The sequence below is a fragment of the Abrus precatorius genome, unplaced genomic scaffold, assembly GCF_003935025.1.
Source record: "Abrus precatorius isolate BTA unplaced genomic scaffold, Abrus_2018 Scaffold8, whole genome shotgun sequence".
Classification (NCBI taxonomy): domain Eukaryota; kingdom Viridiplantae; phylum Streptophyta; class Magnoliopsida; order Fabales; family Fabaceae; genus Abrus; species Abrus precatorius.
Genome location: NW_020874428.1, coordinates 35,252,869 through 35,267,914, shown reverse-complemented (window position 1 = coordinate 35,267,914; position 15,046 = coordinate 35,252,869). Strand labels below are relative to the sequence as shown.

The following is a 15,046-nucleotide window of genomic DNA, read 5'->3' as shown; positions in this document are numbered from 1 at the left end:
TTAACTCATGCTAACAAGCTACTGAATACAAATAGTACGTGTGACCCAAGCTATAATTGTTGCGTTGATGGAAGCCTCACAAGTCACAGCGACGTGCTTAATTAACTTATAGTATCTACAGATAGTTCTCTGGCTCATGGAACATCTTGCATATCAATTATTAACAGAAAGAACACGGAGTGGATGTGCCTGCTGCCGTGCTGCGTGCCATAATATTTATGGCATTGATTTTTAAAACGAGACGTTTCTTTTTTTGGTCTATTAGAAGAGCTAATTAAATTTTATGTGGATAATAAATAAAAAGGATGACAATAGATGAATAATCGTCTACAAAACTTAAACCAGTAACTGAGTTTCCAAGAACTCTACAAACTCCTATAAATTCAAAACTATTTTCCTTTTCCTTTGCCTTTCTTGAAATTTCCCTTTTTAAAAGACTTTTTCTGAGGTTTCAATTTGCTGTCAGTTGCTGAAGACTTCCCTTTCTCACTCCTTCGTTTTTTCTCTTTCTTTACATTGTGCACTGTGACAGCCTAGAATACAGAGAATACAGTTAATAAAACTTGGTAAATTTGAAATCTAAGTCACTAAATGATGACTCTAATGTACCTTTTCAACATTGAGTATGTCATGCGAATTCTTGGAGATGATCTTGTTCAATATTTTTTCAGTTTGCTCCCTCTCCTGTGATCCCATCCCAGTTCCTTCCACCACCGGCAGGAACTAAATGAAAACAAAACAAAGGTAGCTAATTAGACAATTTAGTTAAGGATGGGCGTTTCTGCATAAAATAATTTACACGGGGAAGAGAAATGGATTTCTGAGTGTGGCACAACCTTCCGATATTTTCCTTTATGTTGTGCAGGCTTTTCACCTGGCAATTTCTTGTCAAATTTCCCACCACTGGCTGTTGCAGTTGCTGCAATTCCGGCAACATTACCTAGTTCATTCTTTGTAACTTTCTTGGGTGCTGCCTGAGTTCCTGTTATTGGCAAAGCTGTAGCTGCCAACTGAACATGGCTGCATAAGAATTTATTCAGATCTCGTTAAAAGAAATAACACAGCATGAATATGTGCAATGGAGTGACAAATAATATAGATATATGTTTTAAAAAAAAATACTAGGTCAAAACCATCCAACAAACTAGTGAAAAGTTGGCACTCCATTTTTCGAGAGGCAGTAGCCTACTGATTATTTGGTGCGCCCAAAGTTGGGGACATTACCACGTGAGCAAAGACAAAGATAAATAATCAAAATCTACAAATAAAGTTGAGGTGCTGCCAATAGCGAAGATAAGAATGTCCATTGAGAACATCAATATACCAGCAAGCAAAAGTTATTTGGGATTGTAGCATGTAACAAATGAAAAACAGTATCACTAGACAGATCTTGTTAGGATTTTGTAGGTTAAGCAGAAGAAACTTCAGCAAATTCCTCAAAAACAGAGAGTAGGGAATAGCCCAAGGTGAGATAGATAACTCCATTGGTCAAATAAAAGGCTAAGTTCTTACCCCACCTTGATCTTGATTTCAAGAGTGTAGCCAATGATCAACTGAATATATTGTAAGCATATCTATAAGCAATTGATGTATACTGAGGTGGACAGTAACAAACAGAATTCCCATACTACAACAGCTTCAAGGCTAATAGAAAAAAGGGTATGTGAAAAACCTTGGTAAAGCCCCAAATTTTGCTGCTTCTGTCAAGTTCTGTAATCGATTTTTCTCCTGTTTTTCAATTCTTTTCTTCTTATTTTCTTTTCTTTTGGCAAAAGGATCCTCTTCTGGATCTGCAAAATGTTATAGGATCCATTACTGACATGCTATACTTACAACACCGATCAGTGTACCAAAAATTGCCCCATAAAAATGTGAATTACAAGTATACCCTCATGAAAAGATAAAAATGTTAATACAAGTTGGAAAAGTAATAACAACAATAGCATCAAACCAGAAGTTTACATAACATTTATCTATGATTTGAAATATAGACATATTAACTATTATATCTAACTTAATCCAGACTATCACATGCTGGAATCTTCAAATACAAAATGCAGAATTAAGTACAAAACAACATTTCCTAAAAAAGTATGTTAATAGCATCTTCCAAATTTTGAAGTGTTAACTGATGAGTCTTCCATTAAATAGATTTGTGGTATAACGCTCTCACAAACCCACAAGTTTTACTTCATGTTATGATTACACGTTCAGCATGGCCTGATATATCTAAATATTTCCATTTTATTATTTGGATCTTCAAATGGATCAATGGTGTACTAAAAAATATTTCTTTTGATTTGTACCGTTTGAGTACACAAGCTTCATACCAGCTTGTGATGAATTGTTCTAAGTTAAAAAAGATTCTTATCCCTAACATATGTAGTTTTTTGGTTGGTGACCACCGTGTCTGCACCTTATGCATGGCCATTAAAAGAAACATAATAGCAATTCATGATCATGAGGGAAGGCATGTTCAATTATTTACCATCAGTTGCTTTTGCCTCAATAATAGGTACAGCATCTTCATCATTTGCACGATCATACCCATATCTGCGCTTCCACGTTCCAGATTGTTCATCATATACAATCTTGTCTTTCTTCCGTTTCTGTATACCTGCAAAATAGCACAGGGTAATATTCAGCGGCTCAACTAATAAGAAATTAAAAAACAACCCGAACCTAAACCGGACTACATGAACATCATTGAGAAAAAAATAAAGATAAGGTTATGTGCAGTAGTAAATCAATTGAGAGCCACATGTGCAGCATGAGTACTAACCCTTCTTTTTAGCAAAAACTTCCCATTTAGTAGGAGGCTTTGGCTTTGGCAGCTGAAAGCATAAAAAAATAAATAAGCAAGTGATTTGGCTAATTAGACATAGAAAAACACTAGAAGCTCAGAACCAAAAGCAAGACAGTAGTGATAGTACATTCAAGCAGCACAAACTACATACAGAGATGCAGTTATAATATTACAAGCAAGAGGCTTTTATTTATCCTTTCAAAAATTGCAACTCAACAGGGATACATGCAAAGATAGTGGGAATTTTAGCATTACATGAACAAGTAACAATTTAACAGATTAAAGAAACAAGAACAGAAAATGTGGGTTACATGTTTTTCTCTGGGCAATTTAGTGAGTGGGGGAGGCAACTTGACAAGGGGTCCGTCTACATCTTCTGTTGATGGCAGACTAAAGAGGGAATCTGCTATAGCTTGAACTAAGTGAGTGCCTTGGAGTAAACACTGGTTGATGAGGTCCTCCCTATATGTTCAATTAGGGTTAGGAATCGCAGTGTCAAAAATGAAAATAAAAAGAAGAACAATAAGAAGAATGAACGAACCTGGAAGGAGGTGGTTGAGAAGGGAAGGTGTGATGGGGATCGAAAGCCATAAGGTTACCGAGGTCGACATCAAACTGCTTCTGCTTCTCACCTTCCATCTGCATCAGCTTCAACTTCAACACATCAAATCAATAACAAACAAGCTACTTGTATACCCACAGTATGTACAACGCACCCTAAACGACAGTACATTCAGGCTCGCAGGCTAAAGGAAAAAAGGTACAGCCTAATATTCGTGCAAAACGGGCACAAAACAGAGTTTCCTTTATACAATGGAATGCGTCTAAAAGAAAACAAGAATGATCTCGAACAGAGTACGTAACAATCAATTAGCGTTGAAACATTGTCAACAAATTATAGAAAGGAAAAATAAAATATATAATAAAAAATGAAAAGAAAATACCTCGGAGATGTCCAAGGACTACAGCGGCGTCTCTGCGACGGTGGTTAAGGTTTATTGGTATGGCGGCTCGCCGGGGGCTGGTAACGGGTTGAGGGTTTCTAAGTTTTTCTGTATTTCTAAGAGAATGAAGAAACGCCTATGTTTTGGACTCTTTTTTAAAATGCGGATCAACCCGGTCCAGACCCATTATCCGTTATCCCAAGTCTAACCATTGCTATTGGAATTGGGATGGGTTAATTTTTATACAATGTCTATACCTAGGTTGCATATCAAACTTGTGTCAATTAAAACTCTGTATGCTGATTTCTATTTTTTCCATATTTTTAATATAAAAATACTTATTGAATATTAAATTAACAAATCTAAATACACTTTAAAAAATATTAAATAAAAAAAAATTAACTAAGATCAATTTAAACTTTTTTTAAATAAAATATTTAGATATAGCTTGTTTAGATAAATAAGTTAATTTATTACTGAACATATAGATTAATTAAGATTATTTTAACTTAACTTATAATTTTGAGTTCAAATAACTTTTTTTATCATTTATAATAATTCGACATGATTTGAACAATATTATTTTTAGTAAATAATATATGTGATTATAATATCGAGTGTGAATAAACAAATTTTGTAAGTCATAGTAGTTATATCAACATTAAATTGATTTTCTGTGCATGTAAATTTAAAATTATGTTTAAAATATTTATTATACTTAATATACTAGCAATTATATTTGTGCATTGCACATATTTGCATAAATATATTTATATTTTTTATTATTTAATTTAACTTAAAAATAATTATTTTAATGTAACAAAAATTTAAATAAAAAGTAAAATAAAAATTTTAATTATTTTTTAAAATAAATTATATATAAAAAATTAACATAAATAATTAAACTTAATTTATACGTGACTTTAAATATTATAAATTTTAATAATAACAATCTAGTTATTAATTAGTAAATATATTATTATTAAATATTTTAAAATAAAAAATAAAAATATAATATACATATATATATACTAATGACAAAAAATATAATAAAAATTTTTTAATAAAAATAAAATTTAGTATTATCTTGAAATAGGATTAATTTGAATGAAGTTTAAATTTTATTTCTCAAGAATTGAAATAAATATTAACATAAATTTATTTGATAAATTATATATAAAATTATTAATTTATAATTTAAAAATAATATATTTAAATATAATTTATAATCAATAAATATATATTAATAAATAATAATTATAATTTAAAATATTTTTTAAACTTTTAAATAAATATTAATTTTAAGAATATAATATTATAAATTATTATATCAATAAAGAATATATTTATCTTAATTTATATTTTACGTATAATTTAGATTATAACTAGAAAATAAATTGTAAGTTTATTACATAATTAAATATTCTAAAAAAATTAAAAATATTCAAAATTTAATTATAATTTCAAATTTTTTAATAATTATATAATTAAAATATAAAATATTAATAAATAAATATAATTTGAAATTTTATTATCAAAATTATTGAAAAAAATATTTTTATAATATTTTAAAATTTAATTCATATTTTTATTTAATTATGTTTAATTATAAGAAAAATATTTAAAATATAAAAAAAATATTAAAAATTTGAAGAGCTCGATCAAATTTATTATTGAAACAAATTATATATATAAAAAGTAAATATAACATTCAAACTTATTTTATATTTAAAATATTATAATTTATTTAATTATTCATTTATTATAGTATAAAAATATTAAATATATAAATTCAACAATTACAATAAAATTTTAATAATAAATTTATATATTAATTTTTTATTATAATAATAATTAATACTATTTAATTGATTTTAATTATCATAATTAATTAATTTTAATTTAAAATTGTAGTTCATAATTATTAATATAACATTTTAAAAAAGCAACACTACTCTTAAAATATAATTAAAAATAATTTTAATTAAGGATGAATAAAAATAAAAAAATAAATTATTATATCAAAATAAATTGTTATAATTAAAATTTTATATAAATTTTTTAAAACTCTCATACTTATAAAAAAAATTACAAATCTTGTAATATCAATATTTTTAATAGTATATATGTAATTTAAATTTTAATATTAAAATATAATAAAAAATTAAAAAATTAGTTAAAAAATATAACTAAAAGTATTATTAATAATTACCATAATAACAAAAATTAATATATTTTTTATACTCGAATGAATTTATAAAATGAATAATATTTAGTATATCAATAAATAACATAAATTTTTTTAATATTTATGTAAAAAAAAATTGTCTAAAATGTAATACATAATACTATTTAAAAATAATACAGTTTTTATTTTTATTCAATAAATAAAAAAAATTATATATATATATATAAAGGCAATTTAAAATTTTATACATTTAATCTTAGACTTTTATTTAACTTACAATTTTTTTTATACTTGAAAATTTACATTATTGTAATATATAAATATAAAATAATATAATATAAAGAACTTTTACCAAATTTTCAAGAGTTAGATAAGAATTATTTATATATAGTAAAAATAAAAATATGTTTAGTGATATATTAGAGGATAAAAAATTAATCTAATAAATATTATATTTTTATCTGTATTATAATTTATTTATTTTTTATCATAAAAATAATTTAATAATATATAATATACAATTATAATTTTGTGATTATGTGTAATTTTTTATTTTAAATATATTTTAATTTTTAGTACACATTTTAAAGTGTTAAATATATTAAATTAATTAAAAAATTTATTTAAGTTGATACTATTTAAATTTTTAAAAAATTTAAAAAAATTATATAATTTTATTTTTAATAAAATAATAACTCAAGAGGTTTGTTAAATATTGATAGATAAAGATAAATATAGATATTTGAGAGTTGTACTTGTCTACCTAAGATGTTCAACATGACCATTTGTTTGAATACATTTAAATTTGAAGCTGCATTGCATAAAATTTGAAAGTATATGTTATAATGTTAAGTTTTATTTGCAGAATTATTTTAAAATTAAAATAATTCTTTAAATTAATTTTTGAATAGAATTTAATCATACTAACTTACTTGGGGTACTTTTTGAATTTAAGATTGTTCTACGATCTGATATTTTTTAACTCTAACATCGACTTCAGAATAAATTTCATTACGGGCACTTTGGTTAAATTATATTTGGGAATTGCAATGCATGTTAAAATTGACTTTATTTATATATTTTTATTAAAACTTATGAGAATTAATTTTCTAACGATAAATTAAACCCTATGTCACTTGTCGCTATGTCTGTGCGCCAATTGTTTCATAAAACCACATACCACATAATCACTCTTATTAGAAAACAAAGTTAGCAGTTTTCCACAGAAAAACACAATTATTTATTTATTTCTAATAATCGTGTTAAAATAAATAGATGCCAATCAATCAGCTGTGTATATTTGTTTTTTTTTTAAATAAAAGTTACAAATAGATTTGTCACCGATTTATTCAAATTGTCGTGAGAATTTCTAATAAAAACCAATATTTCACTCCCACCCATCCGTATAACCAACAACCTAACTAGTGACAAATTCATGAAATTTCGTGTAATTTCTTTTTGGCACCAAATGATATAAAAATATATTTTCACGAAGAACAATTAAAAAACTATATATTGTTTTTACAATAATAAATTTTTCAAACAATTTTTTTTATCCACAATCAATTGTGACATTTTTTAGTAAAAAAAATGCCCTCCATTTTTTAGTAAAAAAAATGCCCTCTAGTGGAAATATTAGAAAAGATCTATATGGCCAATAAGTTGCCGGGCCTCAAAATACGTTATTATGGGCTGTACCACGAAAATGGGCTTGAGCTGAATGGAAGATCCAGAAAGGAGCACGAACCGCCGACATCTATTCACATAAGTCCATGTCTCAAGTTTATTTGTTGTGATAACGGCTCAGTTGTGTGTATACTTTCTCTCCAGGAAAGAAAAACCCTAGCCCTCTTCTCCCTTCAAGTCTTCAACCAACAATGGTACTCTCTTTCTTTCTCCTTTCTTCTGTCTAAATCTAATTTGATTAAGGGTTGTAGACTTTTCTTAATCGTGTTTGTGTGCGCAAAATGCAGACAGGAGAGGCAGTGAACCCAAAGGCATATCCTTTGGCCGATGCACAGCTCACAATAACTATAATGGACCTTGTTCAACAAGCTGCTAACTACAAACAGCTCAAAAAGGGTGCTAATGAAGGTACCTAGCTATCTATATCACTTACACATGCTTAATGCCAACATCGTTTTTATTGCGTTGAGTTAATTTGTTATCTGTTGCATTGCAGCCACTAAGACCCTCAACAGAGGCATTTCTGAGTTCATTGTTATGGCTGCTGATACTGAGCCCCTTGAGATTCTTCTTCATCTTCCTTTACTTGCTGAGGATAAGGTATCTTCATTTTCTCATTAGGAGCATTCTTTCATGTCCTAGCAGGCTGTTTATTGTTATTATTTGTAAATGTGTTTGGAGATGTTTTATTTGCAACTGTTTGTTATCGTTATACTGTCTCTGGACATTGAACAGTATATGTTATGCTCTGCCCCTTATCTAGCGTATCCATAATTTGTTTTATAGATTTGCCAAGTTTTGTTGTACCAGAATATATTATCCTAGCCAATTGCTTTGAGCATTCACACCTATCCTATTTTTCCCTGCGATCACCTACACATCAAGGAAGAGTAATGTTATAGTGCAATGAAAATGAACAACATCTATAAATATGAACACTTGCAGAGACATTATATTGGTAAAATTTAGCTTATATAACTTTACAATTCTTTCTTGCCCGTGTTGCTTATTGGAAAATGCAAGGCTTTTTTTTTTTTTTTTTTTTTTTTTTTTTATCTTTGACCATTTAATCTGATTTGTATTAATTTATCATAGCTGTGATTTGTGTCTGTCGGAAATTAGAGCTTATAATCATGTAAATTGTTCATTTGAAATTTTTAGAATGTGCCTTATGTGTTTGTCCCATCAAAACAAGCACTTGGGCGTGCATGTGGGGTCACACGGCCGGTGATTGCTTGTTCTGTGACAACCAATGAAGGAAGTCAATTGAAGTCCCAAATCCAGCAACTAAAGGTATGCACTGTGTTTTTCTGTCACGATTAACTATTTCCTTGTAGCTACCAAGTACCAACTGTTATTTATTATCTCTCTCTCACGCCGATTTTATTGAACAAGTATTCTGAAATCTGAATATTTGGTTGGTTTGCAGGATGCTATTGAGAAGCTGTTAATCTGAAAAATTCATAATCGGTATGATGGGCTTCTTGAGTTTTGGCGATTGCGCCTTCAGAGAGGCTTTGACTGGACGAGTTGCTATGTTCACATATAGGCTTTTATGTATTGATTAATTTTCTTACTACTGTGAAAGCTTATTTGCAAGTGGTATATTTGTTTTAAGTTAGTATGAGTGATGTTTTAAACTTGATTCAACATAGATTGATGTTTTAAACTGATACAATGTATTGTTATGTGCAATTTTATGTTGGTTATTAAAAGAGAATTTTGAAGTACCTGAATACTTTATTTTGTTTCTTTTCGACGAAAACAAACAAAAAATAATTATTTGCATTGGTAACCGTACATATTCTACAAGCCTACAACCAGCAGAATATCATCCATGATTTCCCATTTTCTATCATAAAACAAATCAAATAATCTGCCAAGGATTTTGTGAATATTCGAAGCTGACACCCTTTTCCGAGTGCGAAATCTTCGCCCTTGGCTTTCTCATCCAGAAGGCCCCCCCACCCAAAATAAAATTTGATTGTAGGGGGAAGAAAATTAAGTGGGGCCAATGGGATATTTTTGTTAGAACTTGATTCAATAAGAGTATTGATCAGTAAGTGGATTCTTATATTGATTTATTTTGTCTTTTAATAAGATGTTTGGACAAACATTATTGCAAGATTATTTCTTGAGTACTGTTGCAGCTAGGGAGACATTGTTCTTATCTTAGACTCGAGTTGCATTTTCAATGGGATAAGTTTTTTTTTTCTCTACAAATTGAAATCTTGATTTCATTACATGTGTTGTGTCTCTGAGGAATAGTTTAAATTATAAGTTTTTCCAATATAATATGGCTTTTTGTAAGTTACATAATTTTAAAAGGGAAGGATCTTCTGTAAGTTTTTACTATTATTTAAAGGCTAGTAAAATAATAAATTATAATCTATTAGATTTAAGTTAAATAAAAAGTTTAGATTTAATGTAAATTTTTTTATTTACACATAAGATTTTGTTCTAATTTTAAAAAATATTTATACATTTTTTAAGTTTTGACTTTTTTTATTTATAATAAGAGTTAATATTTATTTTGAAACAATATCCTTTTGTATTAGTGTAAATTTTTAAATTATACTTAATATCTTTTATTTAACTTACATATAATAGATTATAATTTATTATTTTATCAATCGTTAGATATAAATTAAATAAAAAATTTAGATTGATTGAAAGAATTTTTAGATTTATATTAGAAGATGATTCTCATTTATTTTTTGTTACTCAGATAAAAGTAATCTCCTTTGATATGAAACATATATATTTATGGTACTTTCGCAATTTATTGTTCCGGAATTTTATTTACTTTCTTACTTTTGAGTTTCTGTTGAATTTGTTGATTCCTTCCATTATCACCTGAGCAATATTAATTATTAACTTTTGCAGTATAGTTCGAGTAATTGGAGTGAACACGTTATAAAGTAGATAATTAGAGTTCGAATCTTGAGTCATGGAAATTTTTATATCTTTTCCCCTGTCTCGATCTCCATCCCCTCTCCCAATGACCATGTGTATATATATATATTGTACGATTTTGATAATGGCTTCATTTTGTTGTGTGTGATATCATCTATTGCTTTGCTTATTAATTTTTTTTTTATTAATATTGATTATTAGGTGGATATGAAAGTTCTTGTATCCGAATCAAATGACCTATAACTACTTTGACTCTGTTACCAGGATAAGTGTGGGCATATCAATAACTTAATTGAAAAAGAAAATTTAAGGTGGAATTAATAACTATGACCCTCTTTTTTTCAATTAATCTCACTTTTAATTAAAAAAAATTGTGGGAAAACCTTTGAAAGTTTCATGGATTGAGCGAATTTCAAATAAAAAAAAATTTAAATTGTATTTTTACAAATTTAATTTAGGTTCACTTTAGATAAAATAAATAATTTTAACCTTTTGTTTGCCTAAGCGGTAAATGCGATCAAGTTCCTTTAACGGTGATAGCTTTTTTAATTACTTATTAATTATTCATTGTTGAATTAAATGATTCGAAATGTCTTCCGGCAAGTGGGCGTGCCGGAGTGGTTATCGGGCATGACTAGAAATCATGTGGGCTCTGCCCGCGCAGGTTCGAATCCTGCCGCTCACGTTTTTGTATATTCCTTTTTTTTTTTGGGTTATATCTACTTATCATTTAGGTTGAAAACAAAACATACATCAAGATCAAGGTCACCCTTTCTACAACACAGCTTGATTAATGGCGCTGTCGGCCATTTTATCATGTTTCTTTTATGCATCAGTTCCATTTTTATTTTTTTTTGTGTTTAGCTTTCTGTCAAGACTATATTGATCGGATTTCTTCTCTCATTTTCCACAAAAATGTTAAGGAAGCATTCTTTTGTACAGAAAGTGTGTTTGGAGATGATTAATAGTTTCAATTTATGATGCATAGTTAGTGAAAGTAACATTATTTGGTAGGTGGGAATATAACGAAGAAGACAAAAAAAAAAGAGACTAGGAAGTAGGAAGCACTATCTGCCTCATAAACAAGACAGCTACGCAAGTCCTGCGGAGGAGATTGCCACGCTTTATGAATGGAGTCACTCACTCAGTTCAAGTTCCTTGAATCCACTCGACTTCACGACAGTATTAAATAATTTTATCATCAAATTTTAAAAAATACTAACAAGAGCATTGATTAAAGTTTTCATGATTGAAGTTTTTCATTAAACATATCATAAATACAGCCTTACCATATTTTTTTATTTTTATTCTTCAACTAATTAATCAGATCTTAAAATTCATTATTAGTGAAAATTTTTCATCATGTAAAACTTTATATTAGTCCAAAATTATTGAGTAGTAGGTTAATATTATCTTTTCAAGATTAATGTGTGTCATAACTATTGAATTATATCAATGATTGGCATTTTTCTTTCATCGGATAATTTTTAAACGATTTAAATCAGCTATAGGTTTTTGTAATTGTCACTATTGTTAGAATTATTTTTTTTTACCAAACATTAATTAATATTTAGTTGCTACGTTTTAAAAAAATTTAAAAAAAAATCAGTTGCCGTGTTAGAAACTAAATTATAAAGAAATTTTTTAACAATAAAAATTAACTTTTTACCATTTTAAAATATCAAAGATCAAATGTTAGTATTTTAAAAAATTAATTAAAAATTAATGACATTTATAAGAATTGAAACTTTTATTTTTTTCTGATATTAAGCCTTTTTAAATTTATTTTGAGTAATTAATTACTATAATGAATATTATATTATTGGTCTCACACATCACGGATGTTTTTGTATTGACTTTTTCTTGCATCATTCATCATGTATATTTTTGTATTGTCCAAAATTATTGACTAGTTAATAATATTATCTTATCAAGCTAAACGTGTCATAACTGTTGAAATACACAAAAGCAACTTTTTTGTACACTTTTAAATTTTTTTGAGTTGTCAATTAATATCATGAAAACTATATTAATACTCTCATACAACGAATATATTTTAAAATTCGAGTGAAATTTTAAAATAAAAATTAAATATATGATAAGAAAGATGATAATGATTATATTATTATTATTATTATTATTATTATAAAATAATGAAATCACGTGTTTTAAGAAGAATAAAGCATAAACAATATTTTAAATGTTAATAACAGGAATCCTATTTTACTGTATGGGAATAAACTAAATATATGGGGCTTTTGAAATAAAGAGAAAATTATAAAATAAAATATTTAAATTAAGACTTATATTTTATGTTTATTAATTTGATATAATTTAAATCAGAATTAACTAAATCACTTGTATTTAAAAGCAATAAAAAAATTAAAATATAAGGTATATTGTTAATTTAATTTTTTTAAAAAAAATAGATTTCTTCGATGTTTTTTGCTAGAGAGATTTCTTCAATTTATTATAACATACCAATATTTAAATTTAAAAATTTAAATTTAATGTAAATTAAAATGACCTTAAATTAAGTAACAGTATTTAAGAGGAGTTATTTAAAAATATAAATTAAATTACTTAGGACAAAAAAAAGTCACATAATTTTACAAAAGAATAAAACAGTCTTTAAAAATTTGCTACTCAAGTACGTAAATTTATAATATACAAATAAATAAATTTCAATTTTTTAGTTTAAATGAATTAAGTTGAAAAACTTATTGCTAGTTGATCCAAATAAAGTTGATTTAATTATGTTATCATATTAATTTATAACAATATAAGTTAAAATTATGTATTCAGAAATCAATAAAATTTAATTATTAATTATTTTTTGAAATCTATCATTGACGTTACCTGACTTTTACATTATTATAAAATTTTATTCAATACTTTGTCGATATATATCATTATTAAATTAAATTGAATAGTTTATATAATATACAAATATATATATATATATATATATATATATATTACTAACTTTAAATTTAAATCATATTATAAACATAACTATTTTTAGTAAAAATATGTAAATTTATTAATCTTTTACATTGTATTACGTATTACAGTCTATTTTTAAAAGAAAATAAAAAATTCTAATTATTAATGATTTAAAATTTTTATAATTATATATGAAAGTATATTTTTTAATATTGAATAAAATTTTACAAATTTATGTGATTGCTGATATTTTTAATATAGAATAATAAACAACATCAAATATGCGGTATACTTTCTACTAGTTTTTAATTAAAAATTTATTTAATCTATCTTTCTAATTTTACATATAACAAGAGTGTTTTTTTTTTTTAATATTATGTATGGGAGTGTTTTTATATGTTACTATTTTTTTATTATACATGTCTTCTTATTTTTTTATATAAAAAGTTATGAATTTAATAATATTTAATATACTCAAATTTTAATGTTAATAATTGAAGCATTTTATTTTTTAATTCATAATTTTTTACTTTTTATTTTAAAACTTAATTTAATTTAGTAATATTTGTATGATGTAAAATACGAACTCACTAATTAAATATAAAAGTATAATAAAAATAAAATAATAATTTTAATAAGAATAATAACGTTAGATCTATTTCTTAATTCTAATAAACCCTAAAACTTAATCTAGCAGATTAAGAAAAGAGAAGAACACCAACTATGCAAATATATATTATTGGGATTTAATCCGGAATAAAATTACATCAGAGCGTCTTAATGGGAAATATATTTTTGTTGTTCCATTATCATCATCAGCTATATAAAATTAGTGGGTCCGCTAGATCCTGTAAATCAAAATGTTTTCACCGAAAACAAAAGTAATTGTTTTTAAAGTGTTTTAGGAGGTTAAAAAATATTTATTTAAATTAAGTCTTTCTAGAAATACTTGATTTAAATATTACTTTAATTTTTAAGATATTGAAAAGCAATTAATTTTAAAATTTGATGATAAAAGATCACCTTATATTTGAAAATGATTTTAAAAGTTCATTTAAATTTAATACATAAAACGACTTTTGGATGTGAGATTATTGAAAAATATTAATTATGTTTTCCCTTTCTTATCGATGTATATATATCTCGTATTTTTACACTATCCTTGAATTGAGACACCTTTTCCTCGTTCTATAAAGAAAATTCACATAATGGAACTAAAAAAATATACTGTAGTGAGTGTGAATTGGATTTTCATGCGACAAATTACCTCTATGAAGCATCAACTCATGAGTGTGAACATTGAATTTTAAGATTCACTAAAATTGAATATACTACTTTCAAAAACAATTAAGAGTCACTCATTTCAAAGTTATTGAATAAAGATTCCTTATTAGTGGGAATAAAATAATGTTATATAACGGATTATACACCATTAGTGCACCCTTCACTAATTCTCGCCATTATGCTAATGACTTACGACAAAACCAAGTCATTATCATAAGATTTAATCAAACCAACCAACCTTCTCTTTTTATCGATTGAAATTGCAGGTTTCGAAAC

At 26.2% G+C, this 15,046-nt stretch overlaps 2 protein-coding genes and 1 non-coding gene across 6 annotated transcripts; 2 read left to right on the top strand and 1 right to left on the bottom strand.

Annotated features, from left to right (window-relative positions):
• Window positions 1-294: 294 nt before the first annotated feature.
• On the bottom strand, window positions 295-3,880 carry LOC113847546 (ribosome biogenesis regulatory protein homolog). Of its 3 annotated transcripts, none has more exons than XM_027476726.1 (9): window positions 3,751-3,877; window positions 3,348-3,445; window positions 3,118-3,268; window positions 2,783-2,834; window positions 2,489-2,617; window positions 1,673-1,790; window positions 837-1,020; window positions 610-723; window positions 295-533 (listed from the first exon to the last, which is right to left on the bottom strand). In XM_027476726.1, the coding sequence occupies exons 2-9, from the start codon at window positions 3,443-3,445 to the stop codon at window positions 390-392; spliced, it is 990 nt and encodes a 329-aa protein (XP_027332527.1). In that variant the 5' UTR covers window positions 3,751-3,877; the 3' UTR covers window positions 295-389. The 3 variants fall into 3 exon arrangements, with proteins under 3 accessions (XP_027332527.1, XP_027332526.1, XP_027332525.1); XM_027476725.1 differs by having other exon boundaries at window positions 306-533; window positions 3,348-3,460; window positions 3,751-3,880; XM_027476724.1 differs by having other exon boundaries at window positions 307-533; window positions 3,348-3,454; window positions 3,751-3,867.
• Window positions 3,881-7,739: 3,859 nt separating this feature from the next.
• LOC113847380 (NHP2-like protein 1) lies at window positions 7,740-9,352 on the top strand. Of its 2 annotated transcripts, XM_027476461.1 has the most exons (5): window positions 7,740-7,818; window positions 7,912-8,032; window positions 8,121-8,224; window positions 8,786-8,917; window positions 9,054-9,352. In XM_027476461.1, exons 1-5 carry the CDS (start codon window positions 7,816-7,818, stop codon window positions 9,078-9,080), a joined length of 387 nt encoding a protein of 128 aa, XP_027332262.1. In that variant the 5' UTR covers window positions 7,740-7,815; the 3' UTR covers window positions 9,081-9,352. The 2 variants fall into 2 exon arrangements, with proteins under 2 accessions (XP_027332262.1, XP_027332261.1); XM_027476460.1 differs by lacking the exon at window positions 7,740-7,818 and having other exon boundaries at window positions 7,906-8,032; window positions 9,054-9,311.
• A 1,791-nt stretch (window positions 9,353-11,143) lies between these two features.
• Window positions 11,144-11,225, top strand: TRNAS-AGA. Its single transcript has one exon. It is a non-coding gene; the product is annotated as a tRNA-Ser (tRNA).
• The last annotated feature ends 3,821 nt before the right edge of the window (window positions 11,226-15,046 follow it).